Source organism: Plectropomus leopardus, chromosome 16 (assembly GCF_008729295.1).
Source record: "Plectropomus leopardus isolate mb chromosome 16, YSFRI_Pleo_2.0, whole genome shotgun sequence".
Classification (NCBI taxonomy): domain Eukaryota; kingdom Metazoa; phylum Chordata; class Actinopteri; order Perciformes; family Serranidae; genus Plectropomus; species Plectropomus leopardus.
Window position 1 is genome coordinate 626,433 of NC_056478.1, and position 27,606 is coordinate 654,038.

Here is a 27,606-nt window from a genome sequence, read left to right on the forward strand (position 1 = left end):
CCTGGTGAACGCAGAGATCAACAGACAAACATTTAGCAAACAGCTCCTCGTCCTCACAGGGACATATTTTGGCTCACGAGGCTTTGAGTCATTTTTCAGCTAAAATTGCATCCGTTCATCTCCAGAAGAGTCGGAGCGGTTCAGACGGGGACGTCCCATTCCTGGAGAGTCAAACCCCTCGGCACCAAGCATCCTCCGAAATGTTCTCTGATAAGACATTTGTATCTCTGGGGACATTGCGCCTCCTTATCAAGAGGCGGCAGACAAAAAGACGAGCATAATTCGTCCTCTCTCCGTGGATCGATACCTGTCACCACAAAGACGAAAGATCGATGGATGATGAGCATTCCAGCAGCAGAGAAAGAAGCGCTCACAGCGGACATGCGAGTGAGGGACACATGCTGTCAACAAGACACTCTGTCCTCTCAGGGACGTGGTTATTAAAGCTTTCCTCTGCGGTTTAACTTCCTCCAACACCTCAGCTAAGCTCTATACTGTGAGCAAACACTGAGGCACTGTTGTTTGCCAGGTTGAGGAAGATGGACTCCGGAGTGACGGGAGCGTCTGGGACAATCATTCAGCTGGAGCGACGCTGCAGTGTCCTCTCTCTATCCACACAAAGGACGTGTCCCGGCCTCAGAGCTGCAGCAGTCCCAGCATTTGCAGACCTCCCAGGAAGAGGTGGAGCTGTACATCACACAGCGTCCCTCCTCACAGAGCCACTTCCTGTCTGTTGGAGCTGCCGTTGGCTGCCGGAGCGATGACGGCGGCGGTGGGCGTGGTCTTCTTAATGGAGGTGAGGCGGATGTGGGAGGTGCTGTGCAGGTAGCTGGCCTGGCGCTCCGGGCGGGGACCTCTGCCACATCGCAGCTGACTGAGGAGGAGAAGAACAAGTTCACTAAGCTTGACACGTTTGAAAGTCATTACACATTTTACAGCAACGATTTTTCTGCATCTGGTTACAGAGAGACAAAGAACACGAGATGCACCGTCTGCATTACACACTTTAGCAAAGTAGAATTAAAACAGTTGTTGCACACAGAGATGAACGGTGCGGAACAAACTTACTTTTTCATCTCTTCATTCATTCAGAAACAGAAACTAAAACTTTTTATTTCAATAGTTTGACAGCCTGTTCTGAGATCACGGCGCAAAACGACACCTTTCGCATCTGCATGATACGCCACCGGGCAACACCAGGTATGAATGCAGACATGTAGATGCAGAAGGATACCGAGAGCGTAACATGTAGACGCAGAAGTCGACTGACGTATGATGCAGTATAAGCACCATATTGCATGTGGCTGATGGAAGAAATACAAAGAAGGAGGAGCAGGAGGAGGAGCCATGGTCATATGAGCAGCCTTCCGGCAGGATGTGACCACGCTGACCTTCTGTATTACTGATAACTCGTCACAGTCTCCGCCCTCTGCTGAGCTGTACCGCCACAATAAAAGTCCCCCGTTGAGTTTTCTTTATGACAAAAGGATTTTTACAGCCGGTGTTTCAAACCACAACAACTCCTGCAGATCTTTGGGACCGGAGTGCGGAAGGCTTTTCCCTCCTCATAAAACATTTACGATTCCTTCTTTGTAAAGATTTGAAGTGTCTGCAGGGTCCCTTTAATCTGACGGCCACTGCACGAGGTCACCACGACAAAACAAGAGTTTAAAAGTATCCAAACATATACAGCTCACGGCGATTCTGGAACAATGGTTGACTTTTTTCTAATTCTTTTATTTAATTATTATTTTAATAATTGAATAAATAAGAGTATACCTTATGTTTTTACAGTCTGCTCTCCTTTACTGAGATATCAGAGCCGGCAGCAGAATTACATCCAGTGTGTCAGGTTTCGGGTGATTTCGTGGCACCTGGTAGTCAGGACTGCAACCAGCTGAAACTCTGCTGGCTAGAGTTCCTTCAGTGTTCATTGTTCGGAGGGTTTACTGGGAGCTGAATTATCCACAGAGGCCTCTTCCTCTCCAAAACAAACTGACCAGCTGATCAGAACCGGGAGAAATGCTGGATAAAGCATTTTCACGTTAAAATATGTGTTTTTTTGACACTGGACACTGTAGAGGGGCTGCTAACTACAGCGGCCGACACAAAAACCCGATTTTCCTGATCTGGACTCGGTGTTCGGTTTGTCCGTTCTGGGCTGAAGGTCTGTGTGAAAAGTAAAGTTAAAGAATTACTGAACAAAATGGCACAAATAGAAATTCAGCTGTCACCTACATTAATAATTTCTTGTTTTGTGTCATTTCATAAATGATAAATCACAGGTTTCAGTGTTGAAGATTTGACAGTTCTTCGAGTCTTTTATGAAAGCAAACTGAATACTTGTTAATTTTGGATTGTTGGTCTGTCAAGGAGGACATTTAAAGACACCACCTGGAAAGAGTTTGACAGACATTTTTCACCATTTTCTCATAAACTAGACAAAGCAATTAGCCAAATTAACTGAAAACATAATCTGAAGATTACTTTATAATGAAAATGACCGTTTTTTGCAGCCCTGATGGAGAGCAGAGTCGGCATCACGGCAGCTCTCAATGATGTTAAAAACTGAATCTAGTAGTGTGTGTGTGTGTGTGTGTGTGCGTGTGGACTGATCTGGTTTTTCCCATGGATCCAGGGATAAATGATAGTTAAGCAGCTCCCCGGGTACAGAAGGTGAAGGTTTAACATTCCTGTGCTCATTGGAAACCCTCACACGTGGATTTATAACAGTTGAGTTTAAAATTTCTGTAGAGAAATGAGAAATAAATCCAAAGGCAGGTGAATGATGGCGCCCGCTTCATGCTGCAGCCCCGTTATAATTGCTTCCCGAAGGCACATCCTATTTTTCCTGCCGATTCGGTGCTGCCTCGGAGGTGTCAGGATTTACCTGCAAATCTGAGCCAAATGAAAGCACGCGGCCGTCCCTGAGTTACCGCTGCTCTCGCTCTTTGGGAGGATTGTGCCAGAGTTTAGAGGAGGTTTCCATCTTGCCAAGGTAGAATAATGATGTTTAGTGGAAGTGGGAGCGCTCAAAAAGAGATTTAGAAAATGACAAAACCATGATTACTCCATATTGTGTCCAGGTTAAAGAGTCAGTTTACGTAGAAAATCAAAGAATTCTCTCGTCTGCTTTTTTTTCTCCTAAATCTATTTCTGAGATGCACAAACGTTCAGCCTGCTGAAGTTTTGATTCATCTACAATTTACCACGATCTGCACGCAGGCAGCAAAACATCAGCAGCCTCCTGCCAACACTGAGCAGCAGCTCGTCTGCAGGAGAGCGCTTTGATTTCTGTGTCTGTTTATTTGCATTTTATAGAAACAAAGAAATAAAGGACTGTGATCATTTTCTGTGTGTTTTTCAGCGTTTTCACAGTAAGAGCAGTTAATATGAGCTATGACACAATGTTGAGCTGCATGCTGAAATACGGATGCTGCTCAGTAAGAAAATCAAAATATTCGAGCGATTTAAACTGGCAGTATTTAAAAATGTGGGATAATATTCAATATTCTGCCTCAATGGTGAAAATACATAGGAGATTCCAATTTTTTCATTTGTTCCCTAGCTTTTTTTAAAAAGGTTTTCTAAATCTACCAATTTCTTGTAATTTGTCATTTTTTCCTTATTTCTGGAAGAAACTGCACCAATGTGCTGAGTGTTTAAAAGGTCTGAAAACTTGTGAAAGGCGTCTGAAAACTGGAGCAACATCATTTTCTCGTGCTGCTTGTGCCGACCTGTTGAAGTGTCTGCGGAAGCTCTCGCTCAGCAGGTAGAGGGCGAAGGGGTTAACGCAGGATGAAGAGAAGCTGAGGACTCGGGCCAGCAGGGTGATGACGAGGTGAGCCAGCGACAGGTCCATCTGGTGGTAGTGGAAGGAGCGGTACATGTAGAGCACGTGGTTTGGGAACCAGCACAGAGCGAAGAGCCCCACGAACACCAACACGATCTTTGCCAGACGCTTTCTCGTCTCCATCTAAAGGAGCGCAAAAAAAAAAAGAGAAACAATCAGCTGGGATGGAGGACAGACAGAGAAAGAGAGAATCTGCAGCTGTGACTGAGAGCTCAGCTGCATCACTCCAGGTCCTGATACTGGGGGGGGGCACTGGGAGCCGCTCACACCAGTACTGACGCCAGTAATGAGAGCAGCTGATGTGCTGCTATTCATCTGCATAATAAACTGCACGCACACAACATGAAAGGTCTGGTGGTCATTAGTGGGAGAAAAAAGCCATTTAGTTGGTAATGTGATTTATTTTAATGAATGGATAAATGAATATTTAATCCTTCTCAGTTGTTCTCAGTATAAACAGAGCACGGGTTGGTTCTTCAGAGCAGACCTTTTCTTCACACTGTTGGTGTGAACGTGCATGTCCTGCACGTGCTGAAGGTTAAAACCCTCTGAGTCCAGAGTCATTTCTGACCATTTCTAGTCCTGCCTGGATTTGTTGTCTGATAAAGCTCATATAACATTAACCCTGTAACGCACAGTCAGGCTGTAAACCTGACTGTTTTCAGGACAGCTGAGCTCTCAGCAGAAAGAGTCAGTGTCTCCTCTCCGAGCTCTTTCAGATGTCGGAGCTGCTCACTCGATCTCTGAAGGCTTTCGTACCATGACTCAGTTTTTCTTGTATGAAATTGCGGCATGTCACAATGTTGTCAAATGACCATGGATTTTTATTTTTCAAAGGAAAGCCTTTTCCGTTTCCAGTAGGTCTGTTCTCGTCCAAACGCGGCCTTAGATGCAGCAAACCCGCTCAGAGAGGATGTGGCAGTGAACGAAAGTTCAGCCGTGGTAGAAATCATGCAGGCACAAATCATTCAACACTAAAACGATGAGCTACTAACAGCTTTTTTTTCTTCACTGCAGCTTTAAAAGCATCACACACGATGTGGACAGAGTAACTGCTGCAAACACTAATGAACATGCTGCTTAAAAGCATCATTTGACAGTCGCTCCTTTGGGTGGGAAAATGTAATAATGCCTGAGAGGACACAAGTTTGATCCCACTGGGAGCTGGACGCTAAAAGCTTCCTGATGATGAAATGGAGGGAAACAGTGACCGAGACGCTCACGGGAAGAAAATGGATCTGGAATCATGTTTAAACATCCGACACATTACGTATAGAGCAATGTACACGGAGTTTGACCTTGTCAGACGGATGCTCCGAGATTGCCAGAGACATCTGAAAAAGGTCAATTATGTCACTCACATGCACTCTGCACCGGTGGCACTTGGATTCAGCTCAACAACAAAAATGTCAGCGGCGTTTTTCAGAGTGCTTCTCCGTGTTCTGCCTCCAGACCTCCTGACCTTCTGACGCTGGACTGGACCAGAGTTTCCAGCTCACCAAGAACAGAAGACAAAATAATGTTTTCCACTTTGCTCTTGTCTTTGACCATAACTCTAAATCTGCGAGAGTTGCATAAGATAAACCCTGAGGGGCTATTTAGACCTTCTCACCCCAAACTCAGAGAGAAATACAGCAGTGCATCAGCCGCTCTCCCTCAGGTGCACGCAGGTTTTTCCTTTCGACTCTCAGCTGCGTCTCTTTGCTGTTTCTGTGAACAGCTGAACTCCACATCGCCGCAGTGAACTGCTGGGAATGCAAAAGTTTGTCGGTCGCTTTCAGCAGGTGCAGCGTGACTTTGGTGTCGAGGACGATGGGGATCTGTGTCTGCACTGCACTGCACGAAATCAACGACGCACACCAGTTCATCATATTCTGTGCTGTTTTGGGTCTCTGAAGACTCCCATTAACTGCTTTTACACCTCCAAGTTAAAATCTAATTCATCCTCAACCGTGAAGCAAATTCATACGCACATCAAAAACAAAGGCTGTTCCAGTAACATCGATCCCCAGCTTCTGTGTTCATGCCAAAAGACAGATGAAGATCAGGAAGAACCAACGATCTCCCTCTCATCTCGTCACGTACTGACACTCGGTCAGCGGCCAGACACCTCAAACTACGACTCTGGGTACCCCTCAGAGTCAGTTTTGGAAGCTCCGGTACGGCGTATCAATCTATGCTGCTCACAAGCATCGTGTCAGCCTGTTCTCTTTCTGAACTGGTCAAATAGCGCCGCTCTATCAATGCTCTCGGCGTACGAGCGTGACGCTAAAGGCCAACTTCCAACCTCGACATTGCACCGCTCTGTCATTTTACAGAAGTTCATCCCGACCAGAGCGGGGTGAGTCCCACTGATCCACAGTCAGATTTTGTGCTGCTGGGTAGAGATGTGGAGTTTGACCCTCAGAGCGCTCACCTGAGGTGCCGCCATTGAAACATAATTTGCACAAAAGATTAGCAGAGTCTGATGACGGAGAATTAGATCTGCTGGAGCTTCCCCTCCACAATCAACACACGGTTCACTAATTAGACTGAGCTGAGTGAAGACCAGGTCTGGGCTCCAGCTCGTAATCGTACGGTTAAAGACCACTCGGCGGCGTCTCACCCTGCCTGACTCGCCCCGCCTGGCTTGCTCCGCGTGGCTCGCCCCGCCTGACTCGCCCTGCCTGACTCGCCCCGCCTGGCTTGCTCCGCGTGGCTCGCCCCGCCTGACTCGCCCCGCCTGGCTCGCCCCGCGTGGCTCGCCCCGCCTGACTCGCCCCGCGTGACTCGCCCCTCAAAGACCACTGATAATAAATAAAAAGTTAGCCAGAAGCAGACTGTGCTGATGGCTGAGCGGGATCATCTCTGCTCTCCTGTCTGGCTGCGGCTGATTTGTGTTTGCTCTGATTCGCTGCCAGCAGTCAGGCAGAGTTTGGCGTTTTTCCCAAGATCCTCTCAGGCACCTGCAGCTCGGGGCCACAACTCACCTGGAGGGGACGATTATGTGAATGTGTGCGTAGAAATGTGCACGTATTGTCAGAGGGATGAACAGACTTTTGCATTCGGATTATGTGTATATGCAACTTTGTGTGTGAATGTGTGTGTGTGTGTGTGTGTGTGTGCGAACCTGTGCATGTGTGTATTCAGTCCACACACACACACACACACACACGCAGAGCTGCAGCTGGTTGTTGTGTGTGTATTCAGATCTCTGTAACAGAGTTTCCCCTCAGCTCCCTGATGATAAATCTTCAGTAGTTTCCAGCAGAGCCGCTAACCACCGCCTTTGTCTCCGGGAAGGAAACTGCAAAGCCACCTGGGAGTTGCGTGCTGCCAGCTGCCATTAGAGGCCCGTCTGAGACAGATCGACACCTGAGGTGACTGCTGTGCAGCGAGCCGTCAACCTGTCATATTTCCATTACACTTCAAGTGCTGAAAAATGCTGAAATCCATAGCCAACGTTTCCTCATGGGTGCTCTTGTTATCCTGTCAGCCCTGCGGAGGATGAAATCTCCCATCATGCACTGCCACTGAACATTTTTCTGCATCTCTCGTGCAAGTAAAATGTCTTTGTCATCCATTTATTTGAACTTTTCCAGGACGTTTACATCTATGACTACATCTGTTATCTGTCTCCTCCGGCTGCACAGACCGATTTTATGTCTTTACGTCTGTAAACCAATCACAGTGGACTGCAGTGGAGCCACGCCCCCTTTTTTAACAAACATGGCCGACCCCAACAGGATGAGGACACAGGTCTCACTCAGAATGGGAAAGGACAAAATTTGTCCTCAAACATGAGCTGTTATATTACTGACACATGTCAAAAAGTCATATGACAAATTTAAAGCTTTTATTTTGAATGTCACCAAAAAATGAACCAGGGAAATACCACTCTGATTTGATTTCTTTCAAATTTAATGATCTCCTTAAAATCAAATATTATTGATTATTTTTTCAACATACTGTTTTCAGAAGATACTTTTGAGTTTTAGGATATTTTGAGTCCTGATGACAAATACAATGCAATATATGTATGTATATATATGTACATATATCTACATAAACAGTGCAAATCTGTAATGGCAGCCTGCCTTATGATAGAGTAGACAGTGAAGGGAGTTCATGCTCTTCCAGGTTGCTGTGTGTCGTCCCGTCTGAATATTTTGGCGCTCCAGGACTGAATCATGAGGAGGATAATGATGCACAGCTGGCGAAGTGATCAAAAACAACATATTGTCTCATTTGTCTGTCTGAAGATGAGCAGAAACTTCCCTGAAGGTGACGGAGCTGCAGCTCCTCAGCAGTCTTTGATGTTTGAGGATAAACGCTCTGATCGACATCTGAAGGCAGCGTCTGCAGCGTGAGGAGCAGCAGGTGACAGGAGCTGCTTCCTGAATAAACACTGTGCTGCTTCTACCAAAAATAAAGCAAATCTGGAGATAAAACAAGATGAAAGACTGGATCAGTTCATCAAGGTACTTGGTCATAAACTTAAGTTCAGGACGCATTCAGATGATGGCGTGAAATCAATAAAGTTATTCCAGGTCATCCTGCGGGGAACACGAGCGACGAGCCACGTTTCATCACAGTCCATCCAACAGTTTGTGAGGGAATGAGCGTAAAGAAGAAAACAGACCCGAAGCATAACGAACAGGCTACACTGGGAACCGTTCCCCGACACCACCATCAGTTCCAACATATGCATGAGACTGTTATCATCTCTATCAACATCATCATAGAGAGCAATTACTAATTCCACACCTAATATGACATGCATCTGTTTCTATTATTGCTGTGCCCCCCCCACCCTCTCTCCCCCTCTCTCTCTCTATTTCCTTTTTTGCCATGATTGTATTTCATTTGCTATTTACGACATCTATTGCTTGTCTGTCCGTCCTGGAAGAGGGATCCCTCACTATCCTCTACCGCTCTTCCTGAGGTTTCTTCCTCTTTTTTTTTTCCCCGTTACAGGGGTTCTTTTTGGGGAGTTTTTCCTCGGGTGATGTGAGGGTCTGAGGGCAGAGGGATGTCGTACACTGTAAAGCCCTCTGAGGCAAACCATGTTTTGTGATAATGGGCTCTATAAATAAAACTGACTTGACTTGACTTGACTTCCTCCACAACGTCATGCTAAACTGTCCAAACCCCCATCAGCCCCAGCTGCTCCTTTTTCTGATTTGTTTTGTTTTTTTTTACCACAAATCAGGCAGCAAACACCGAGGCTGAAGAATGAAGCAAAACCTGCAGTTCCTCTGAAGTCCTCTCGAGGCCGGCTCAGAGAGCAAGCCAGTCACACCTTCACGTTCAAACTTTACGCGTTACGAGTCTCCGTAGCTAATCTCAGATTCCTGACAGCTGAACGTGGGAGATCTTTTATGTAACTCATGCAGTTAATTCGGGGCCGGGCAGCTTCGGCGAGAGTCCGTCTGCTGGTCGTTGAACTCGTTCTCATCTCGAGGTGGTCACATGATCGGACGACAGCTGCAGTGTTTCTCAGATGATGAGCGGTCATGTTCCGAGTGTCCGTTGATTAGTTTCACACTAAATGTTGAAGAGCAAATCCAGCAGCTGCGCTCAGTGAGAGGAAATGACGAGTGGCGAGATGTTTCCTCTGCGTCCCAGCAAACAACCTCGCAATGAAAACACCTCACAGGTGCAGGACGGACTCGACGAACCGCCGCAACACCTGAGACAGATTTATTTGCACAAACCTGTGATGGAAACCCACCTGGTGACTGTCGTTTCCCAAAGTTTCAACTCTTTGAGAAAAATGAAAAATGAACAGAGAAACTGAACTGTTCCTTCTGTTGATTCATCTTATTGATGCGAGTAGAAATACTCCAAATACTGCTCCGTATTTACTACAGCATGTACTGTTCTGAGTGGAAAGGAGGGAAACTAGAGCACACACACACACACACACACACATACACACACACACACACACACGATGAATAACCGTGAGCTCTGGTCATCGTTTGTCTATCAGCCGCAGACAGACAAGAACGCGGGAGTCGAGTTTTTCACGTAGCTTTTGTTGTCGTTGTTGCTCAACACGATGCACGTTTTAATGTCGACCGTTTGTGTTCAGGCGCAGAGGCTGATGGGAGACGGTGTGTTACATCTCAGACTCTCAGTTCATGGTTATTTCTTGTTTACTGAAGTTAGCTCAGATAGTCAAAGCGACTTGGCCCAGCACTGGCCCAAACTGAGCAAACCAGAAGAAATAAGTCGGGGCGTGTCCACTTATCTGACTCGGCTGAGACTCGGGATGAATGAGATGCCAAATAAACCAGTAAATCGATTCCGGCGGCCGTTTCTCGGACGAGACAGGTCCCGGTCTACAACGCCCGACAGGTCCCAGGTTTGGTCACCATCAGCGGGTCAGAACACGGCTGCGTCCCACACAGAGGAGGCCGTGTCTGAAACGGCCAAATCTGGGCCAGATTTGGCAGAAGTAGACGGGCTAAAGCCGGCTCAGGTTTGGCCCTATGGGGCAGAAACACAACAACAACATTGAGTTTTTATTTTTTAACCAACATTCATCCTATAAAATATTCATTCATTGTCAGAATTTTAAACCTTTAAATACCAGGTTTTTGTCATGAGGCCATTATGGTTTTAGATAATAAAAAAACAAAAAAAAAAAAACAAAAACACAAACAGAGAATGATGTTGAGTCTCCTCCTCAGTGTGTGAGTGTAGCTGAGTGTGTGAGTGTAGCTGCTGACATTGACAGTCTGGGATATGTCAGTGTGTGAGTGTAGCTGCTGACAGTCTGGGATATGTCAGTGTGTGAGTGTAGCTGCTGACAGTCTGGGATATGTCAATGTGTGAGTGTAGCTGCTGACAGTCTGGGATATGTCAGTGTGTGAGTGTAGCTGCTGACAGTCTGGGATATGTCAATGTGTGAGTGTAGCTGCTGACAGTCTGGGATATGTCAGTGTGTGAGTGTAGCTGCTGACAGTCTGGGATATGTCAGTGATCAGCAGCTACATTGACTGTGACAGGTCACCTCGTGGAAATAGCATGTATTTCCTCCATCTGCCAAATATGGTCAAAATGACCTCATCAGGTGGAAAATAGTCAAAATGACAAATTCAGAGTCAAAAGCCCAGAATGACACCCAGAAATAATACAAGTCCTGTTTTTCTGGTCTGATGGCTGTGGGATCAAAAATGTCAGTTTGAATGGGTTTCAATGTAGCATTTTTGGACCTGAACAGTCTGAATGTAACTATTTAGTTTCCACAGTGTATTTTAGACTTATTGTAGGAGCTGAGCTGCAAATTCACTGATTACACTCAGATACACAATCTGGACTACATTTAGGACACATGCATCAACACCCCTGCAACAGCACCCCACAGGGTTAAAAAGATCGACACAGTCACTAATATATATTCTGCTGCAAAAATTACCAGAAATGAGCAGTGAGCGTGTTTTTCATCCGTTGTAAAACACACAAAAACACAAACACACACTGAAAGTGTGCTTGTAAATGTGGCGGCGGTGAGCTCGGCGTGCGGTGCAGCAACAGAACGGTAAAGTGGGAACAAAGCTGAGCTTCAAGCTCTGCTGTCGGGACTCTTCAGCTCACAGAGTCCGAGCTGCTTCCTCAAATGGTCTCACAGAAACTGAACTGTTAAATTCAAACAACTGCCAGTGCAGCTCTGAGGAAAAGGTCAGAGCTTTAAAATGTGCAGTTGATGTCATTTGCACACTTGGATAATGTCAGGAGCTGGCAGTTGTTTGTGAGTGGCCCTCGGCGGACAGATTCTGAGGCTGCGGCAGCGTCATTAAAGATGATGCAGTGAGCTGTTAGAGGTGCGGTGACATATTCACCTGCAGGAGGATGATGTCAGTAAACTGTCACGCCATTGATGTTTTCATAATGAAGGACGCCGCGGGGACGGGACGAGACAAAGATGCAATATCTAAGACGCTCGGGGGACAGATCATTCAGTCTCAAAGAAGTTAAGAGCTGGTGAAGCAGTCTGTTACAGCCTCGGGCCACCACTGTCCCCGACTCAGGACTCAACTTTTCCGCTATCGTTCAAGAAAATGTGCGTTGAAAAATAAAACTCGGCGATCCCGGAGCTGCAGGCATATTTATGACTGTGTCTCAGGTCATTTATCAAGTCGAGTCTGATTTTTTTTATAAATGTTGACCAAAGAACTTAAATATCTCCACAAAGTCAACACACAAAAAATTCACTTATCCTTTTGCTTTTATTGGTCTTTTTTGCAGACTGACAATCATATTTCTGTTTCCTTTTTTCTTTGTCGGTTTTTAAGGAATGTACCAAGTGAGCGATTTATTACAGAAAACTGTGACAGAGCTGCAGGCGAGATCTGGACCTGGACCTTTTTTTTTTCTTTTTCATCAAAAACAAAAATCTGTTTGTGAAGTATGATTGAGATCAGGGGTGGAGCTCCAGACACTCCTACGTCGTCAAACACTGACGCTTTTACAGGCATGAGATCCCGACACCAAAAGCCACGTTTCACGGCTGTATGACACGCCGTCGGCAGAGTCCGTTGAGAACGCAAAGCTGCAAAGAGAAAGAGAACACTGTTCATTCTTAAAAGACGAGTGAGTTTCATCCTTCAGGCTTTTCAAAGTAGTCGCAGTGAACCTCGTTTTTTTTTACCTCATCTTATACTTATGCATTCAAAATCAAGACATCTAAGTCCAACTACAGTGTTTATATACAATTCATTCTCATATTTTTAAGTATTTAGCAGCCTATAAAGAGGTTTTTGTGTCATATCAGCTCGTGTGTTAAATGATGAGTCTGCCGGTTGTTATTGATATTCATCAATAATATTTTTAAAAGCTTGATTTTTAAATAATATTGATAATCCATAATTAAACTACTGAGCACTTTGAAGAATCTAAAAACATAGTAGCATCATGACAAAAAAGGGTTAAAATTCTGAGAGTTCATGAATATTTGATCATTATGATGAGGACTGTCGTCATCAGCAGGTCTTGTGTTGCAGCTGTCGTCCCTCCTCCTGCAGCTCAGCCCAGGTGTGCTGCATCACCTGACGAGGAGCACCGGGTCTGTGCAGGAGGTGCATAAAGCTGCAGAGCACAGAGGCCCCAGATGAAGCCTGCTGCTCCTGCTGCTCCTGCTGCTCCTGCAGGGTAGAGGGCTGCCCACAGGGTGGAGTGTCAGCTTGAATTCATCTCCAGTCACGAAAAAGCCCAAAGCCATAGCAGTTGGTGTGTGCGTGAAGGCTGTGCAGGTGTGAGGTGTCCCGTCTTTGTGCAGCCTCCATCAGCAGAGGACGTGCACAATGTTGGCAGTGATGAAGATGATGATATGAGCTGGCAGGTGAAGCAGCGGAGTGTCGCAGCCCATTGAGCTGGTGTGTTTGGTCCGAGAAGAGAGAGGAGTGTGTGAGCAGCCTGAGAGTCCACACTGATCCGCAGGATCATCAATCACACAGCAGCACGGTGCAGGCTGAACACATTTCATATTATGAGGGGACCTGAACCCTCTGAAGGGAAAGTGTGACCCAGCAAAGTGTTAAAGTGACCCAAAGTTTTCTCTGCTGAGAGCTGACGCACCTCTGAAACCTGCCCAGTACAAACACTCACCTATGGGCCACATGAACCCCCCGTCCAAATACTTCAGTCCACTTTGTCCCACCTGCTATGGATCAGAACAGCAGTCGGAGCAGAGGCTGCACCGTGAGGCCAGATCCACAGAGCTGGGCTCTCTCTGACCATGTGCCGCCTAATTCTGCCCTCAAACAATATTAGAAACTGTTAAAGAGTCAATTTGTTTCTTCAAATCAGGCCAGAAATGATGATGAAAAAATGATGGCTGTTACTAATCATTCTCTGCTAGTTATTTTTCTATATTTCTTTTCTTATTCTTCATTTGGTTTTTACTTGATTTTTATACCTCATTAACCCTTCGGGCCGCTATGACATTAGATCACTCTGCACGCAAAAATCTGGACGGGATGCAGACAGCTAACCTAACTGCGCGGCTTCATTCTGTAATGCTGCGACATTTCTCAGATTTCCCAATCTGAGAAATGTCTTATAATCTGAGAAATGTCCTAAAATGCGAGAAACATCCTGAAATGTGAGGAAGGTGAAGCTAATGAGAGTTTTGCGTGTCCTCGGTCAGGAGGCGCGTCCTGTCTGCAGCTGCATGGACTCATCAGTCTGTTTGGCTCTTGTGTTGAAAAGCTCTGGGCGCTCACGCGCTGACTCACATCAAATCAGCTGCACTTCTGCCTCCCTGTTTTTCACTGTCGGTTGTGTTTTTCTGTTTGTTGGAGTTATTTTTGTTTGGACGACGCTGCGGCTCTTATTGGATTCCTGTAATGAGCTCTTGATTGATTTTAAACTCACGGACGATGATGGTTTTTATGTGTTCTTCTGTCAGACTCGGTGAATCGGTGACTCGGCAGCAACGCACCGACTAAACTGTCGAGTTGTTCATTTTGTGCAGCAGAATTTCTGGAGGAAAGTTTTACACTGTAGGATCGTCCATCTCATTTGTCTTTGTGTGAATCTTCAATCTTTTCTCCTGAATAAAATGAAAAAGACTAAATTATTTTTAGTCAACTTACTGCAAGGATTGTAACCTTCCACTTCCATTTTTCCCAATTTACTCAAGTGATTCCTGAAATTCTTGAATTTACTGCAAAGAGGTACAGCAGCTTTTAAAAATAATGACATGCAGGGCAAATTCCCCCACAGCAGCCCTCAACGTCAGAGGATGTTTTAGACCAAAGAAGCGCCAAAAAAAAAAGTGACTGTGAAGCCCGTTAAAGTGATGGAGTGATCGCGCGGCCGCGTGCTTCAGACAGACGGACGCCCTGAAGCGTAATGAGATGAGTCACGTGACAGGAAGTGATGTTGGAGGTTAAACGCAGCTAAACTAGAGCAGAGATCTTTAACTGAGAGCTCAAACAAACATCTACGCAGCGGATCCTCAGGACGCGTCCACAAAGCAGAGCGCTGACCTGAGCGCAGTTTTAGTGGAGCAGCGGAGGAGCCGAGAGTTTACGACAGTGATCATCAACTGGCGGCCCGCGGGCCAAATCCGGCCCGCCGAACCGTCCAATCCGGCCCGCGACTGGATTCCAAAATTGTGAGGATCGAAGAGAAAATATCACGTGGTCCTCACTGTTAAAGCAACTGAAAACAGCAACAACTGAGACTCTTAACTATCAGTAATCCCCACCGTTTATGACTCTATTTAGGCTACATTCTGAAATGAGGACAGACTCGCTGCACCTTTTAACATTTATGTTTCACACAGTCCTTTTTTTAACAGAACTTTTCCTCAAGCCCTTACTTAACATTTGGTTTTCATTTCAAAGTCTCAGCAACAAGCTTCAAACTAGTAGACTTCTCAGGACAAAAAGGAGGAAAAACCAGCTGGCAAACTTAAAATAGCATGGTAAATAAATACTAACCTGGTACCAGAACAAAAGGTCACATCAAATAAAACGTTAAGTGGGCTATAGCGATTTCAGACCACAAGGCCGAAATGGGCTACTCACACTGCTCAAAGGCTCAAGTTACATTTCCCCTCTGACACCAACTTTTTCACATCAGGCTTGGCCGCTGTCAGACTTCTGCACAAACAGTCCTCCAAAGACTGGTTTGACAGTCGGTTCCTCTCGTGTGTTTTTATCGAGTTCATCTTGGTGTAGGTTGAACCGAACGTGGCGAGCACATACATAGCCAGCGTCTTCAATGTGCCATCGTCCTCGGGACAAGACACCCAAAATGCGCTCCGGCTTTCAGCACCACGGAGAGCAGCCTTCATGCCGCCTGCGGCCTGGATTTCAGCCAGCTCGCTCTGAATGGCCGCCTCGTCCAACGGCATCATTTTCAGCGCGTTTGTGGAGAATTCTCCGCTTCGGCTGATGGTGAACGGGTCAAGCACGAATCCAATGACTGGCAGGCCGCCAGTTGATGATCACTGTTGTAGGACCTCATATGAAGCGTTCTGTGAGAATATGTTCATCAGAGTGTGCACGGCTGTATGAAACAGGAATATTGGTGGAATATTTTTTCCCTCTGCCATATAAATAGCTCCATAGGAATATTGTTTTTATCAGAATGAGGACAAAACATGAATATTGTGTGCATTTAAACACGTTCACTGGTGAAAGAGACGGAACGTTTCTGGATGAGAAGGAGAGACACACACACACACACACACACACACACACACACAGACTGTCAGTCAGAGTGTGTTTCCATGTCTCTCTGAGCGTCCTGATGATGATCCTCCGCTCTCAGCATCAGCAGCTGATTCACTGTTTGTTGGTCAGCGACTCTCCATTAACCCCGAGTATGCCGAGGTCACCTCCTCCCCTCAGACCCGCAGAGCCACGCGGGCTGCAGCAGAGCGCCACTTCCTGTCGCTGGGACCACCGTTAACCTTCACTGTTGATGGGTTTTTAGGATGCAGCCTGCAGTTTGTGACCTCTGCACACAGTCAAATCACAACTACTAAACTCTACCTTCACCTGCTGCAGCCACTCCTGCTGCCATTCCCACCAGTCTGTTCGTGTTTGTCTCTCAAGTCATTTTAAACAAGTTCATTTAAGAGTCATTTTCAATAAGTCCGAGTCAGGTGGCAAAAAAATTACTACTTCTACTTATGAAAGTTACTCGTCATTTCCAGGTCTCAAGTCACAAGCAATGTGAAGCTCTTTTTTTAGTGTTTGTCAACTGACTCATCGTTTCAAACAGGTCAGAATCTTGCGTAACTTGTACCAAGTGGATCTCGAGTCTTACGCCAGCTCGACGTAAGTTTGAGTCGTGAATAAGAAGAAGAGGTGTGAGAAAAAACATCAGCCCTCACCCTCTGTTAAAGGCTTTCATATAAACAAATGAGCGGAAATGTGTTCTCCTCCTTTCGTAGAAGGCTTTCAGTGTGAAAAATCTGCAGTTTGATGTCCCCTAATTTAAACCTTCCAAATCTGTATCGACATCAGATTCTCGAATTACATTTGGACGCATTTACAAGCGCAATTACAAGCATCGAAACGTTTGAAACCTGAGCATATCGGTTTGATTTCTGTTAAAAGCATGTCTACAAAGGCAACGAGCAACTTAACAAGAAAAGTCCCACAAAATCGAAAAATTAACAAGACAATGAATGTAAAAATGATAGAAAATAAATAAATAAATCAATTTATAAAAATAAAAAGGGGACAGAAAAAAAGGACACAGAGAGAGAAATATTAGAAAAGAATTATTCGGAATAAAAATACATAATTGCACAATAATATATTTAAAGATAATTACACTTGCATTAGGCACTTTTTCCAGTTCATCTCCTTGCTGTTTTTTGGCCGTTTTGATTTTTTTGTTGTTTTTTTTTTACCGAAGTCCTTTTATTTTTTGGGGTGCTAATTTGGGGTAATTTCTTGTGAAGTTGCTCATTGCTTTACATGTATTTGTAAGAAATAAAGCCGATGTGTTGAGGTTTCAAAGGGTTAAAAAGCAGCTGACTGAGTAAACAGAGAATAAAAAGGTGGAGCAGCAGTCTGACTGTGGACTGTCTGTTATTCACACCTGATTATGACGGAGGTGATCCCCGCAGCCACAGCAGAAACTCCCAGCTGGGACGCGCCGTCCACCTGATGCTGCTGCCGAGTCTTTAGTGATCCGTCCACCTGATGCTGCTGCCGAGTCTTTAGTGATCCGTCCACCTGATGCTGCTGCCGAGTCTTTAGTGATCCGTCCACCTGATGCTGCTGCCGAGTCTTTAGTGATCCGTCCACCTGATGCTGCTGCCGAGTCTTTAGTGATTCACTCTGACCTCGTCTCGTCTGTGAGGATCGAGCTGCTGGGAGGTGATTACTCCCTCCGGAGCAGCAGAGTGAAGCTGAGGCTGCAGAGAGCTTCACGTCTGAGTCCGTCCACACTAAACCAGAAACTGTTCCAAGAGCCGGAAATCTCAGACAAAACTTTGGTGGTTTCACTTCATCTGTTTCTTACTTATTTTCTGAATTATTGCTTATTCGACATAAAAATCAAGCGTGAATGACAGAACTATGTCACACGTTTGGACGCCGCTCTGTCCACTGAGCCACCAGGCGGCCTGGAAAAGTCTTTAACAAACATTCATGCGTTCATATGATAACACTGTGAGAATGATCCTTGTGTACACGGATCCATAAAAACAACCGAAAAACGCTGTAGTCTGCACTCCAGCCCAGCAGGTGGCGGTGTAACTTTGTAACGGCGCACCATAGAAGAAGACCAGGCGCATAAAGGCGCTCTTCTTCAGAGCGGCGAGTATGAACCTGAGTCAAACAGCAGACCGCTATTTCGAAGTGGCGTCGCCATCCTCACGCGACGCAGTTTCCACGGCGACAAAAGGGGCGACGTTTTCTACAGATTACACTCTGGACCCCGGTTTCAAAAGTTTGTGTTTTCAGGCCCACAAAACGAAAGACCAAACCGCAACAAAAGCTTAACGATTCATGAATGAACCATTGCCATGGAAACGGCTGCTACGGCTACGTTCACATTACACAGCCTAATGCTCAGTCCTAATTATTTTCCCAGATCCAATTTTTCTGCTCACGTTATGTCAGTGACTCACATCTGCAACATTTTCTCACCGAAGTTTGATTTTCTACAAATTAACTGATGTGACCTGATGTGACCTGATGTGACCTGATTTGTGCCGTCACTGACAGCCACTGCTGATTGGCTGGAGTGGAAGCTGCAGAGCGGCACTTTTTCAGGTCATTCATTGCTTCACTCATCGCTTCACTCATTCATTCGTTCATTGGCTCACCTGTCTCTTGGTGTGCTCGCTGACTTCCCCCGGCATGTCATGGGCGCTCCTGATGAGCGTGCGGGCGATGTGGTAATAATACACGGAGATGATGGTCAGAGGGATCAGGAAGTACACCAGGAAGATCATCACAGAGTGGATCTTTGGATGCATCTGATTGGACAGCGGGTACGGTACGCAGTTCACGAAGGTGACGTTAGTGATGTCCCTGTGACCCTGAGAGGAGGAGGAGAGAGGAGGAGAGATTTTAGCACGAGTAAAGGAGAACAAAGTTTTGGGGCCTGAACACAAACTGTTAACCCTAACCCCTAACCCTGGTTCCAGAGTGTAATCTTCAGGAAACGCTGCCCCTTCTGTCGCCATGGAAACCGGCGACGATCCTCTGAGAACGGTGACCTCACGGCCGCACTTCACACAGGGGCGTGGTCTTCTTCTATGGTGTAACAGAGTTACACCGCCACCTGCTGGCCTGGCGTGCAGACTACAGCGAGGATCGAGAGTTTTTTAAAGAACTCGAAGGAGAGACTTTTTAATTTTCGGTTGGGTCGTTCTCGTCTAAACGTGTCCTCAGATGTTTTGAGGTGTCAGTCTTTTTTGTGTGTTAACCCTTTAACACCTGGGTCAGCATGCGTTGTCTGCATTCAGAAGCTTTTCTTGAGGTCATTTTGTTTTTTTCTCTTTTTTTTTTCTTTTGGCTTATTTTCTCATAATTTTCTTGTTACTTTTTTGATGATTTCTTTCTATGTTTTAGGGTCCTTTCTTGTCAGGTTGCTTGTCGCACTCCATCCATGTTATTGAAAGAAATCAAGCCAATTTGCTCAGGCACCCATGGGTTAATTCATTCTTCTGTAAACTTGAAAATAAAGACACAATGTAAGAGTTTTGTGAGAATAAGTCTCATGTTGTAGATATATTTATAGTAGATCTGAAACATTGTCAAGATTCAAAAAGGTTCAACAGAGAAAAAAAATACAGACAAATCACACGAGACAGAAACGTGTGAAGATATGCAGATGACATGACTTTAACTGTTTGGCTCTGAAGGTTCGGATGGATGATCAAAGATCGGGTGTTCCTGTTGCTGAGCTGCAGCGGTGTCTGCTGTGTTCTCGTGTTCTCGTTATTTTTACCTGCATGGAGACGACCTGAGAGAAAATGGCCTCGGGGACAGCCAGCAGGACGGACAGCAGCCAGATGGAGACAGCCTTCAGACACGTCCAGAAGACAGCGCTGGACGTCTGGATGTCCATTGGGTTCACGATAGCCTTGTACCTAAGGAATAAATCACGATCATCATTGTTGTTGAAAACAAACATCCTCAAAAACCACAAACACACACTGTGAGCTGAAACGCCTCGCTGCCGCTCCGGAGGCCACGGCCGCTCCGCCACTGCAGGTCACCTCCCATGGTGCTTTGCTGTGGTTAGCAGCAGTAATATTAACCCTCATCATCTGCTACCTGTGACCTTTGACCTTCAGAGCGCGCAGGACAAATACAAGTCCTGTCCGTGTGATGCGCACGCACCCACACACACACACGCACACACACGAGGATCTGTGAATAAACAGATGAAATTGGACCTGTAAAGGCTGCCACATTAATAACAGAGCAGAAAGCATTATGAAATGAGCCCTCTGAGATTTTCTGGACTGAACACAAACATAAATCATCTCCTAATGATATCAATTTTCTCTGACAGCGTCCGTGGCTGCCGGCTCTTTGTTAGCTAATGAGAAAGTGTGCGGCAGTGGAGCGGAGGACAAAAAGACAAACAATAGCACTCTGTCACTCTCACCGTAATTATTCTTTACGTGTAATCACTGAGCTGCATTTTAACCTCCTCATTAGACAGACGGCGCTGACTCTGGGTTCACTCACACCACACAGCGACAGCCGTCTGCTCGGCCGCTGTTGCTGCACACACGGAGGCTATAAAGAGAAAATCCCACCGGACGTGAGATACCTGAGTTCAGCCAGAAAAATCTGGGCTGTGGAAAGTCGTCTTTCCAGACTTCATATGCCGGGTTTGTTTTATACACGGAGAACAAAACGCTGTACGATGGTCCAACATAAAAAAACACAAAGATCCCTCTGAAATCAGCAGACAATGCTAAATTCACAGTCTTACTAATGTTACATTTTTCCTCCGAACATGATGATATTCTGAATTTGATGCAGGTCATAAACAGCAGGTTCAGTTTGGATGTTCTGAGTTAGTCAGAAATTGCTGCATTCAGAATGAAAAAGTAAGACATGAGATATGCAGCCGTTCTCATCCTGAAGCCTGCATGATACACTGCTGGATAGCATCAGGTTGAAACGCTGCCGGTAATGACGTAATGTGAGAAGCAAGGAGGTCCTTATATGGAGGGAGGGGTGGTGGATGGATCCAGCAAAACTCAGACTTTCATGCAGGAGGCCGCTGTTCTCCTCCTGTCTGAATGTGATGTTTTTTTCTTCACGTTACCATGTGCCTCCCTCCTCTAATCCTAACCAGCGTGTGTGTTCATTGATGTCCCGGCATTGGTTGCCATGTGCTGCTGTTGTTGTCTAAACATAACCACAAGCACCGTCATCCCACCATGTGCTCGTGTTGATGTCACGTTGGCAGTATCCTGGAACGCCAACAGCAAATGCAGAAAGATACCTAGAGAGTAAAATGTAGACACAGAAGGATGCCTAGAGTATAATATGCAGACGCAGAAGTCCACTGGCAGAGAGGCAACATGTGACGAGTTGAGAACGTATTGCCTCACCATGTTTCTTTTTCTAAATATCGTAACTTTGCATTCAGGAAGTAGCATCATCCATGTGGACATTACATGAAGCGTTCTATGGGAATACGTTCATCCGAGTGTGCACAGCTGCATGTAAACGGGAATACTGGTTGATTTTTCTTGGCCATTTAAACAGCTCAGAGGGATATTGTCTTTTTCAGAATGAGGGCAAAAAAGTGAATATTTTGTGCTTGTAAACGTAGTCACTGGTGAAAGAAAGTGGAAGCTGAGCATCAAAATGTGTGCAGATTCAACTGGTTCTTCTTTCACTGTCAAATGCAAAATGATGTCTTTAACAAGCTGGAAATAATGTCAGCAAAGCTCTCCTTCAAACTTGACAACAGAAACAGACGGTAAGTCCCGCTGAACAAACTGCAGACTGACACATGACAATTTAACCCTTTTCAGTCGACCCCGCGGAGCAGACCGCTGAGAGCCGGAAGAGAAGCAAACACGAACACTGTGGAGACGGCAACTAAACGGGACTTTGAATCACTTCATTCTTCTTTGGAAATGTAAAATAATACATTTGCCGTCTGACTGATGCTGTTTTTTTAATCTCGGTCACGGTCGTTGTTTCTGAAGGAGAGACGAGAAACATCAATATCACAGCTGATTACAGAGTTTTGAGCAGTGATGCAAAGAAAAGGTTTGTGCACACGGCAGCGTGCTGTGTGTATCAATGTGACGGTGGATGCTCTTTCATGCTGCTGCAGTTTGTATCAAACTGTCAGGATGTTAAACTGCGTTTATGTAACTCTGACTGTTTCCAGAGCTGGATCTGGTGTTTCCAGCAGGATATCTCCTGTTCTGTCAGATTACATTTGATAACTCGTCCTGAAAATAAAACTTGTCCTGCTCCTCCTGCTGTGTTTTATTTAGAGTCACAAATGAGGTCACAGCGAGTTCGGATCAGTGTTTCATTCAAACTGAGAGTCGAGTGCACCTGGCTCTCTGTCGTTCGCTCCTCACACAGTCTCCTTACATCATCCTGCTGAGCATATTGATTATTTATGTCCTGCAGGAGCTCAGAGTTTTGCGCTTTTGTCCCCATGCTGTAACGTTTGGCACAGAAGGTCCACCCTGACTCAGAGATGCAGTTGTTTTTCAGCTGCTGAGAGCCAAACTGTGACCAGAGTCTGCAGCAACCGTTGCCAGCAGTTTACAGCAGTTTACAGCACGTATGAGCAACAACCGCGTCAACAAGAGTTTATCCGAGCCCGAAATGCCCCCAAACAAATCAGCATGCACACAGTGACAATACAACACTGAGCAGAGGTTTATAAAAAGCTGCACCGCTGTTCCAGGCCAGCGTCGTCCGTCTGTGTCCGTCCAAACACTCAGAGAAACGTTCTCTGCAGACCAAACTGCTGCTTCGCTTCTTCTGTTTGCAGCGTTCTCAGAAACGCAGCAGCACTGAATGTACTCAGTGATCATTCTTCAGGGTTCATACATATTTTAACAAGACTTTTCCAGGACTTTGAGGCAAATTTCAAAGACCATACCGTGAATGTAGAGCAGGATTAGAACTGATTATTCAAATATAACTAAGGGACTGTTTGTTATCTATGAGAGGTGCAAAGAGGGGGAGACTTGTCAAATCATTTTTGAAGCACTGGGGAGGGACTGATGTTTTTTTGTGGGGGTTGGCCTTAGGAAAGGGGAATAGAACTTTAAATGGTTGTATTTTGTATTTATTTACTGCCAGTTTTTAAAGAAGTGAAACATGCCTTCCAAAGATAGGAAGGCATTTTCTTCTTTAATTTTCTTTCATTTTAAAGAAAGAAATGGCCTTTTAAATTTTTTTTAAAGGTACGAAAGGCATGTTTTCTTCAAAAATTACAAAAAAAGACACCATTTATCACAGCCAAAAACAAAACTTATAGTTGAATTTTCAAACTGCTGATGGTCTTTGAACACGTGTTACAATACAGGTTTGTTAACCAAAATTTCATGAGTTTGCCAAAACTTTTCATGATCATACGAAGCCTGATTGTTCGTGGGAACGGTCGTCTCACTCCTCTTCTTAATAAATGAATAACTTTAATAACTTTGTGTTGGTTGATGTTTTATGTGAGATTGTGAGTTAAAGTAGAAGAGCATCTTCAGCTCTCTGGAAGAAAAGCCGATGATGAAAAAAACCCTCCAGGACGCCGTCTCACCTACTGCTGGAATATAAATAGAAGAAGTTTCAATCTGCGTTCATTAAAGTTTGCCTCCCTCCAAAAACATGTCATACATTCGAGGATACCTAGAGCGTAACATGTAGATGCAGAAGGATACCCAGAGCGTAACATGTAGACGCAGAAGGATACCCAGAGCGTAACATGTAGACGTGAAAGGATACCTAGAGTGTGTAGACATGTAGATGCAGAAGTCCACTGGCAGAGAGGCAACATTTGACTCGTTGGGATGTAAAGGAGCTGTGTGAGCTGTGATGATAACGAATTCATGGGGACTTTTGTGTTGCTGCGTGTGTGTTTGTTGCATGTTTGGTGGAAACAAAGATCTTCTCAGTCTAATGAGGAATAAAAGTTGGAGGACACTTGACGTGTAATAAATATAAGCTTTCAGGCCGCGGTGCTTTTCAGTCACCTCCTGACCTCTTTTTCACAGAAAGGCTCAAGGTTTGGACTTTGTGTTTCTGTGCTGCATTCACTGTCGGCCTGAATCACACTGTACAATGCAGATGTCGACACTGAGTGTATGAGTACACACGCACACGCTGAAGGCCGTTTCACCTGCACACACTTTACTTTCCGACATTGTTTCTGTGCAGTCTGAACACAAAGAGCAAATGAGCTGCTCATTAGTCTATTTCCTGCTTTAACATCAACTGAAAGGATTGAAGGTCGAATCTGCGATCCTAAAAAACTGTGAAGACTTCACAGAATGGATTGCAACCGCTGACAGCACCATGAATGTGCATCACGTGTCAGCGCTATCTGCCTCATCCCAAGGTCCAACTCACAAAAGCTTTAGAGCTAATGACTCCAACGCCCAAACGCAACCGGAGAGATCCAGCTCAGTGCACTGGCCCTTTGTGCGTAGCCTCGACAGATTTGTGCTAAACTTGAGTGATATTTAGTAAATGTGATAAAACTCAACGTGGAGCTGACTGTGTTTCCACTGAATGATGTCATGTGACTCCTCCTCTGGTGATAACATCCCAGTAACCATGGCGATGGACATTCAAAACATCAGCAGCTTTATTTCTATTGCAGCCACCGCACTAGCCGTCATTATTTCCAATCCAAGTAACTGTTTGCATTTGATAAACTGCACGTTTGAGTAACTGCACGTTTGAGTAACTGCACGTTTGAGTAACTGCACGTTTGATATTGATATTCACACACACACACACACACACACACACACACCTCAGAGGTGGGACAGACTGATTCTGTGAGCACAAACAGACAGTGAGGACAAAAATCCCTCAGCTTTCTCATGTCTGCAGCAGGTTAGTGAGTTTTTATCGTCTGACTCTGAGCCGCCGTCCCCGGCAGCGTCCGCTCGTGTTTATATTCTGCTAAACTGTGTTTGTGAGCACCATCCTGACAGGAAGTGATCCAGTGACCACTCCGGTGCTAATGAGCCATCAGGCTGTTGTGCTCGTCACGGACCTTCAGGCCCGTTAGGATCTGTTAAGAGCTCGTTAGGGGCTCATCAGGGACCATCAGGGTCGGACACAGCCAGACCGCCGCCCGCAGCTCTGCGATCAGGAAATGAATCTAAATCTAACTCGGGACTGGCCGATAGAACAGGACTGGAGACACAGGGGACAGAAGACACAGAGGACAGGAGACACAGAGGACAGGAGACACAGGAGGCACAGGGGACAGGAGACACAGAGAGACAGGAGACACAGGGGACAGAAGACACAGAGGACAGGAGATACAGAGGACAGGGGAGACACAGCAGCACCTCGCAGCTTCGTCTCACATCAGTCTGCAGAGTTTGTAGATTAAAGCGTCTTATTTAGCCCTCTGACTGTCTCTCTGTCTCTCAGAGACTGTCCTCCAGCAGAAGTCATTTCTTTATGTTCGGGTGACAAGAGAGGAAACATTGAGACGTCAAGTCAAACCTCCACAGAGGGAGGACATCTTTGACACGGAGCTGAGTGCCGCATGATCACAGTCCATGACGGTCTTCTGGAGCCGTGACCGTGACCTTTGAACCCAGTAGACCTGCACCTGATTATCGTTATAAGACTATATAAGACCTGGCTATTGTTATAACAAGATTATATAAGACCTGACTATTGTTATAACAAGATTATATAAGACCTGACTATTGTTATAACAAGATTATATAAGACCTGACTATTGTTATAACAAGATTATATAAGACCTGACTATTGTTATAACATAATTATATAAGACCTGACTATTGTTATGACATAATTATATAAGACCTGACTATTGTTACAACAAGATTATATAAGACCTGACTATTGTTATAACAAGATTATATAAGACCTGACTAGTGTTATAACAAGATTATATAAGACCTGACTATTGTTATAACAAGATTATATAAGACCTGACTATTGTTATAACATAATTATATAAGACCTGACTATTGTTATAACATGATTATATAAGACCTGACTATTGTTATAACAAGATTATATAAGACCTGACTATTGTTATAACAAATTATATAAGACCTGACTAGTGTTATAACAAGATTATATAAGACCTGACTATTGTTATAACAAGATTATATAAGACCTGACTATTGTTATAACATAATTATATAAGACCTGATTATCGTTGTAAGATTATGTGTACTGTACTGTAGGCCAACAGCCACCACAGTAACCATGCAGCAGTACTTCAGCAGTACACCAGAGTACTTCAACAGTATTTCAGCAGTACTTCAACAGTACTTCAGCAGTATTTCAGCAGTACTTCAGCAGTACTTCGAAGCACTTCAGCAGTGCTACAGCAGTACTTCAGCAGTACTTCTCAGCCACTCTCTCTCTCTCTCTCTCTCTCTCTGGCTTATTTTAATAGTCTCTCGCTCTGCAGCTGCTCGAGTCTCTTCATCTCTGATCTGCTGGAGTGAAAACTGCAGCGATTTCTCTGAAACTGTCCTCTGCTGTGGAGTCAAAGCAGCTGCATCCACACACACACACACCTCGTCCTGGCATCAGTGTCAGCTGACTTCCTGTTGAGACATTAGGAGTCGGGGCGCTGCTCACCTCCTCCGTGACAGTGGATCTCCTCATTCAGCAGAGAGGAAACACACATCAGTAAACATCTCTTTCTCTCTCACACACACACACACACACACACACACACACACACAGAGTGGACCTCTGCGCTGCTCATCATGTTGAAAAACCAAACCAGAAGGCTTCATTCATGTTCAGGAGGCGTGGCGCATCGATCAGCCCTAATGGCAGCATCAGAGCCGTAACGATCACGACTCTGCTGTTATCGAAACTCATTCACAGCCTCCGAGCTGAAGCACGTGGACGCCTGTCCGTGTACCTCACTGTACCTCTGGTGCTTCTACACGTCAAGTATCCGTCTGCGTCTGATGTTCCAGGATGCTGCGACCGACGGCGGGACGCCAACAAACACACGTGCACAGATGGTTAGGATGAGGCACAGAGGCTCATGGGAAGGTGTAGAAACTAACACGACATTCAGACGGGAAGCAAACACCGGACCCTGAGATCACGCCGTTACCGGCAGCGTTACAACCTGACGCCGTCCATCCGTGCATCATGCTGCTGCAGAGGGTGTGGTCGTGCGGAGGTGCCATCCTGCATATTCATCACTGCTTCTGTCCGGGAAGGAGTTTTTGGCGTTACACTGAAATCATTGCAAAAGTGTCAGTATTTGAGGACTTCAGGGTGTGAAGGGGCTGTCTGTCCCCGGTCTGTTTGTCTTTGTCCAACTCTGAGCTCCCATGGAGGGAAATCTTCATGTTTCACCGGCTGCAGCAGTTTGTGTCCCTTTCCTGTTAAACGTTACGATGGCCTCCTGTGCCGCCGAGTCCTAACAAGAGCACCAAATTCAAAGACAAAACGTGGCTGTTTCTTTTGTAACCACCGCCCAGAATCACACGTGTAAGCATTTTCTGTTTGGATGTCTTTTAGCGGGACAACAGAAGAAACTGTCCAGCCTGTTGTCCTTTCAAAGATGCTCCTGCAGTGATTTTGGAGTAAGAT

The 27,606-nt window shown here is 45.4% G+C and overlaps 1 protein-coding gene across 1 annotated transcript in view; it reads right to left on the reverse strand.

Moving 5' to 3' along the window:
* Window positions 1-711: 711 nt before the first annotated feature.
* The window catches only part of nmbr (neuromedin B receptor), a 34,533-nt gene continuing 7,638 nt past the window's right edge, over window positions 712-27,606 (reverse strand). The window contains 4 exon segments of the mRNA XM_042503976.1: window positions 712-874; window positions 3,738-3,976; window positions 18,642-18,857; window positions 19,772-19,913. Coding sequence (XP_042359910.1) covers window positions 712-874; window positions 3,738-3,976; window positions 18,642-18,857; window positions 19,772-19,913 — 760 coding nt within the window.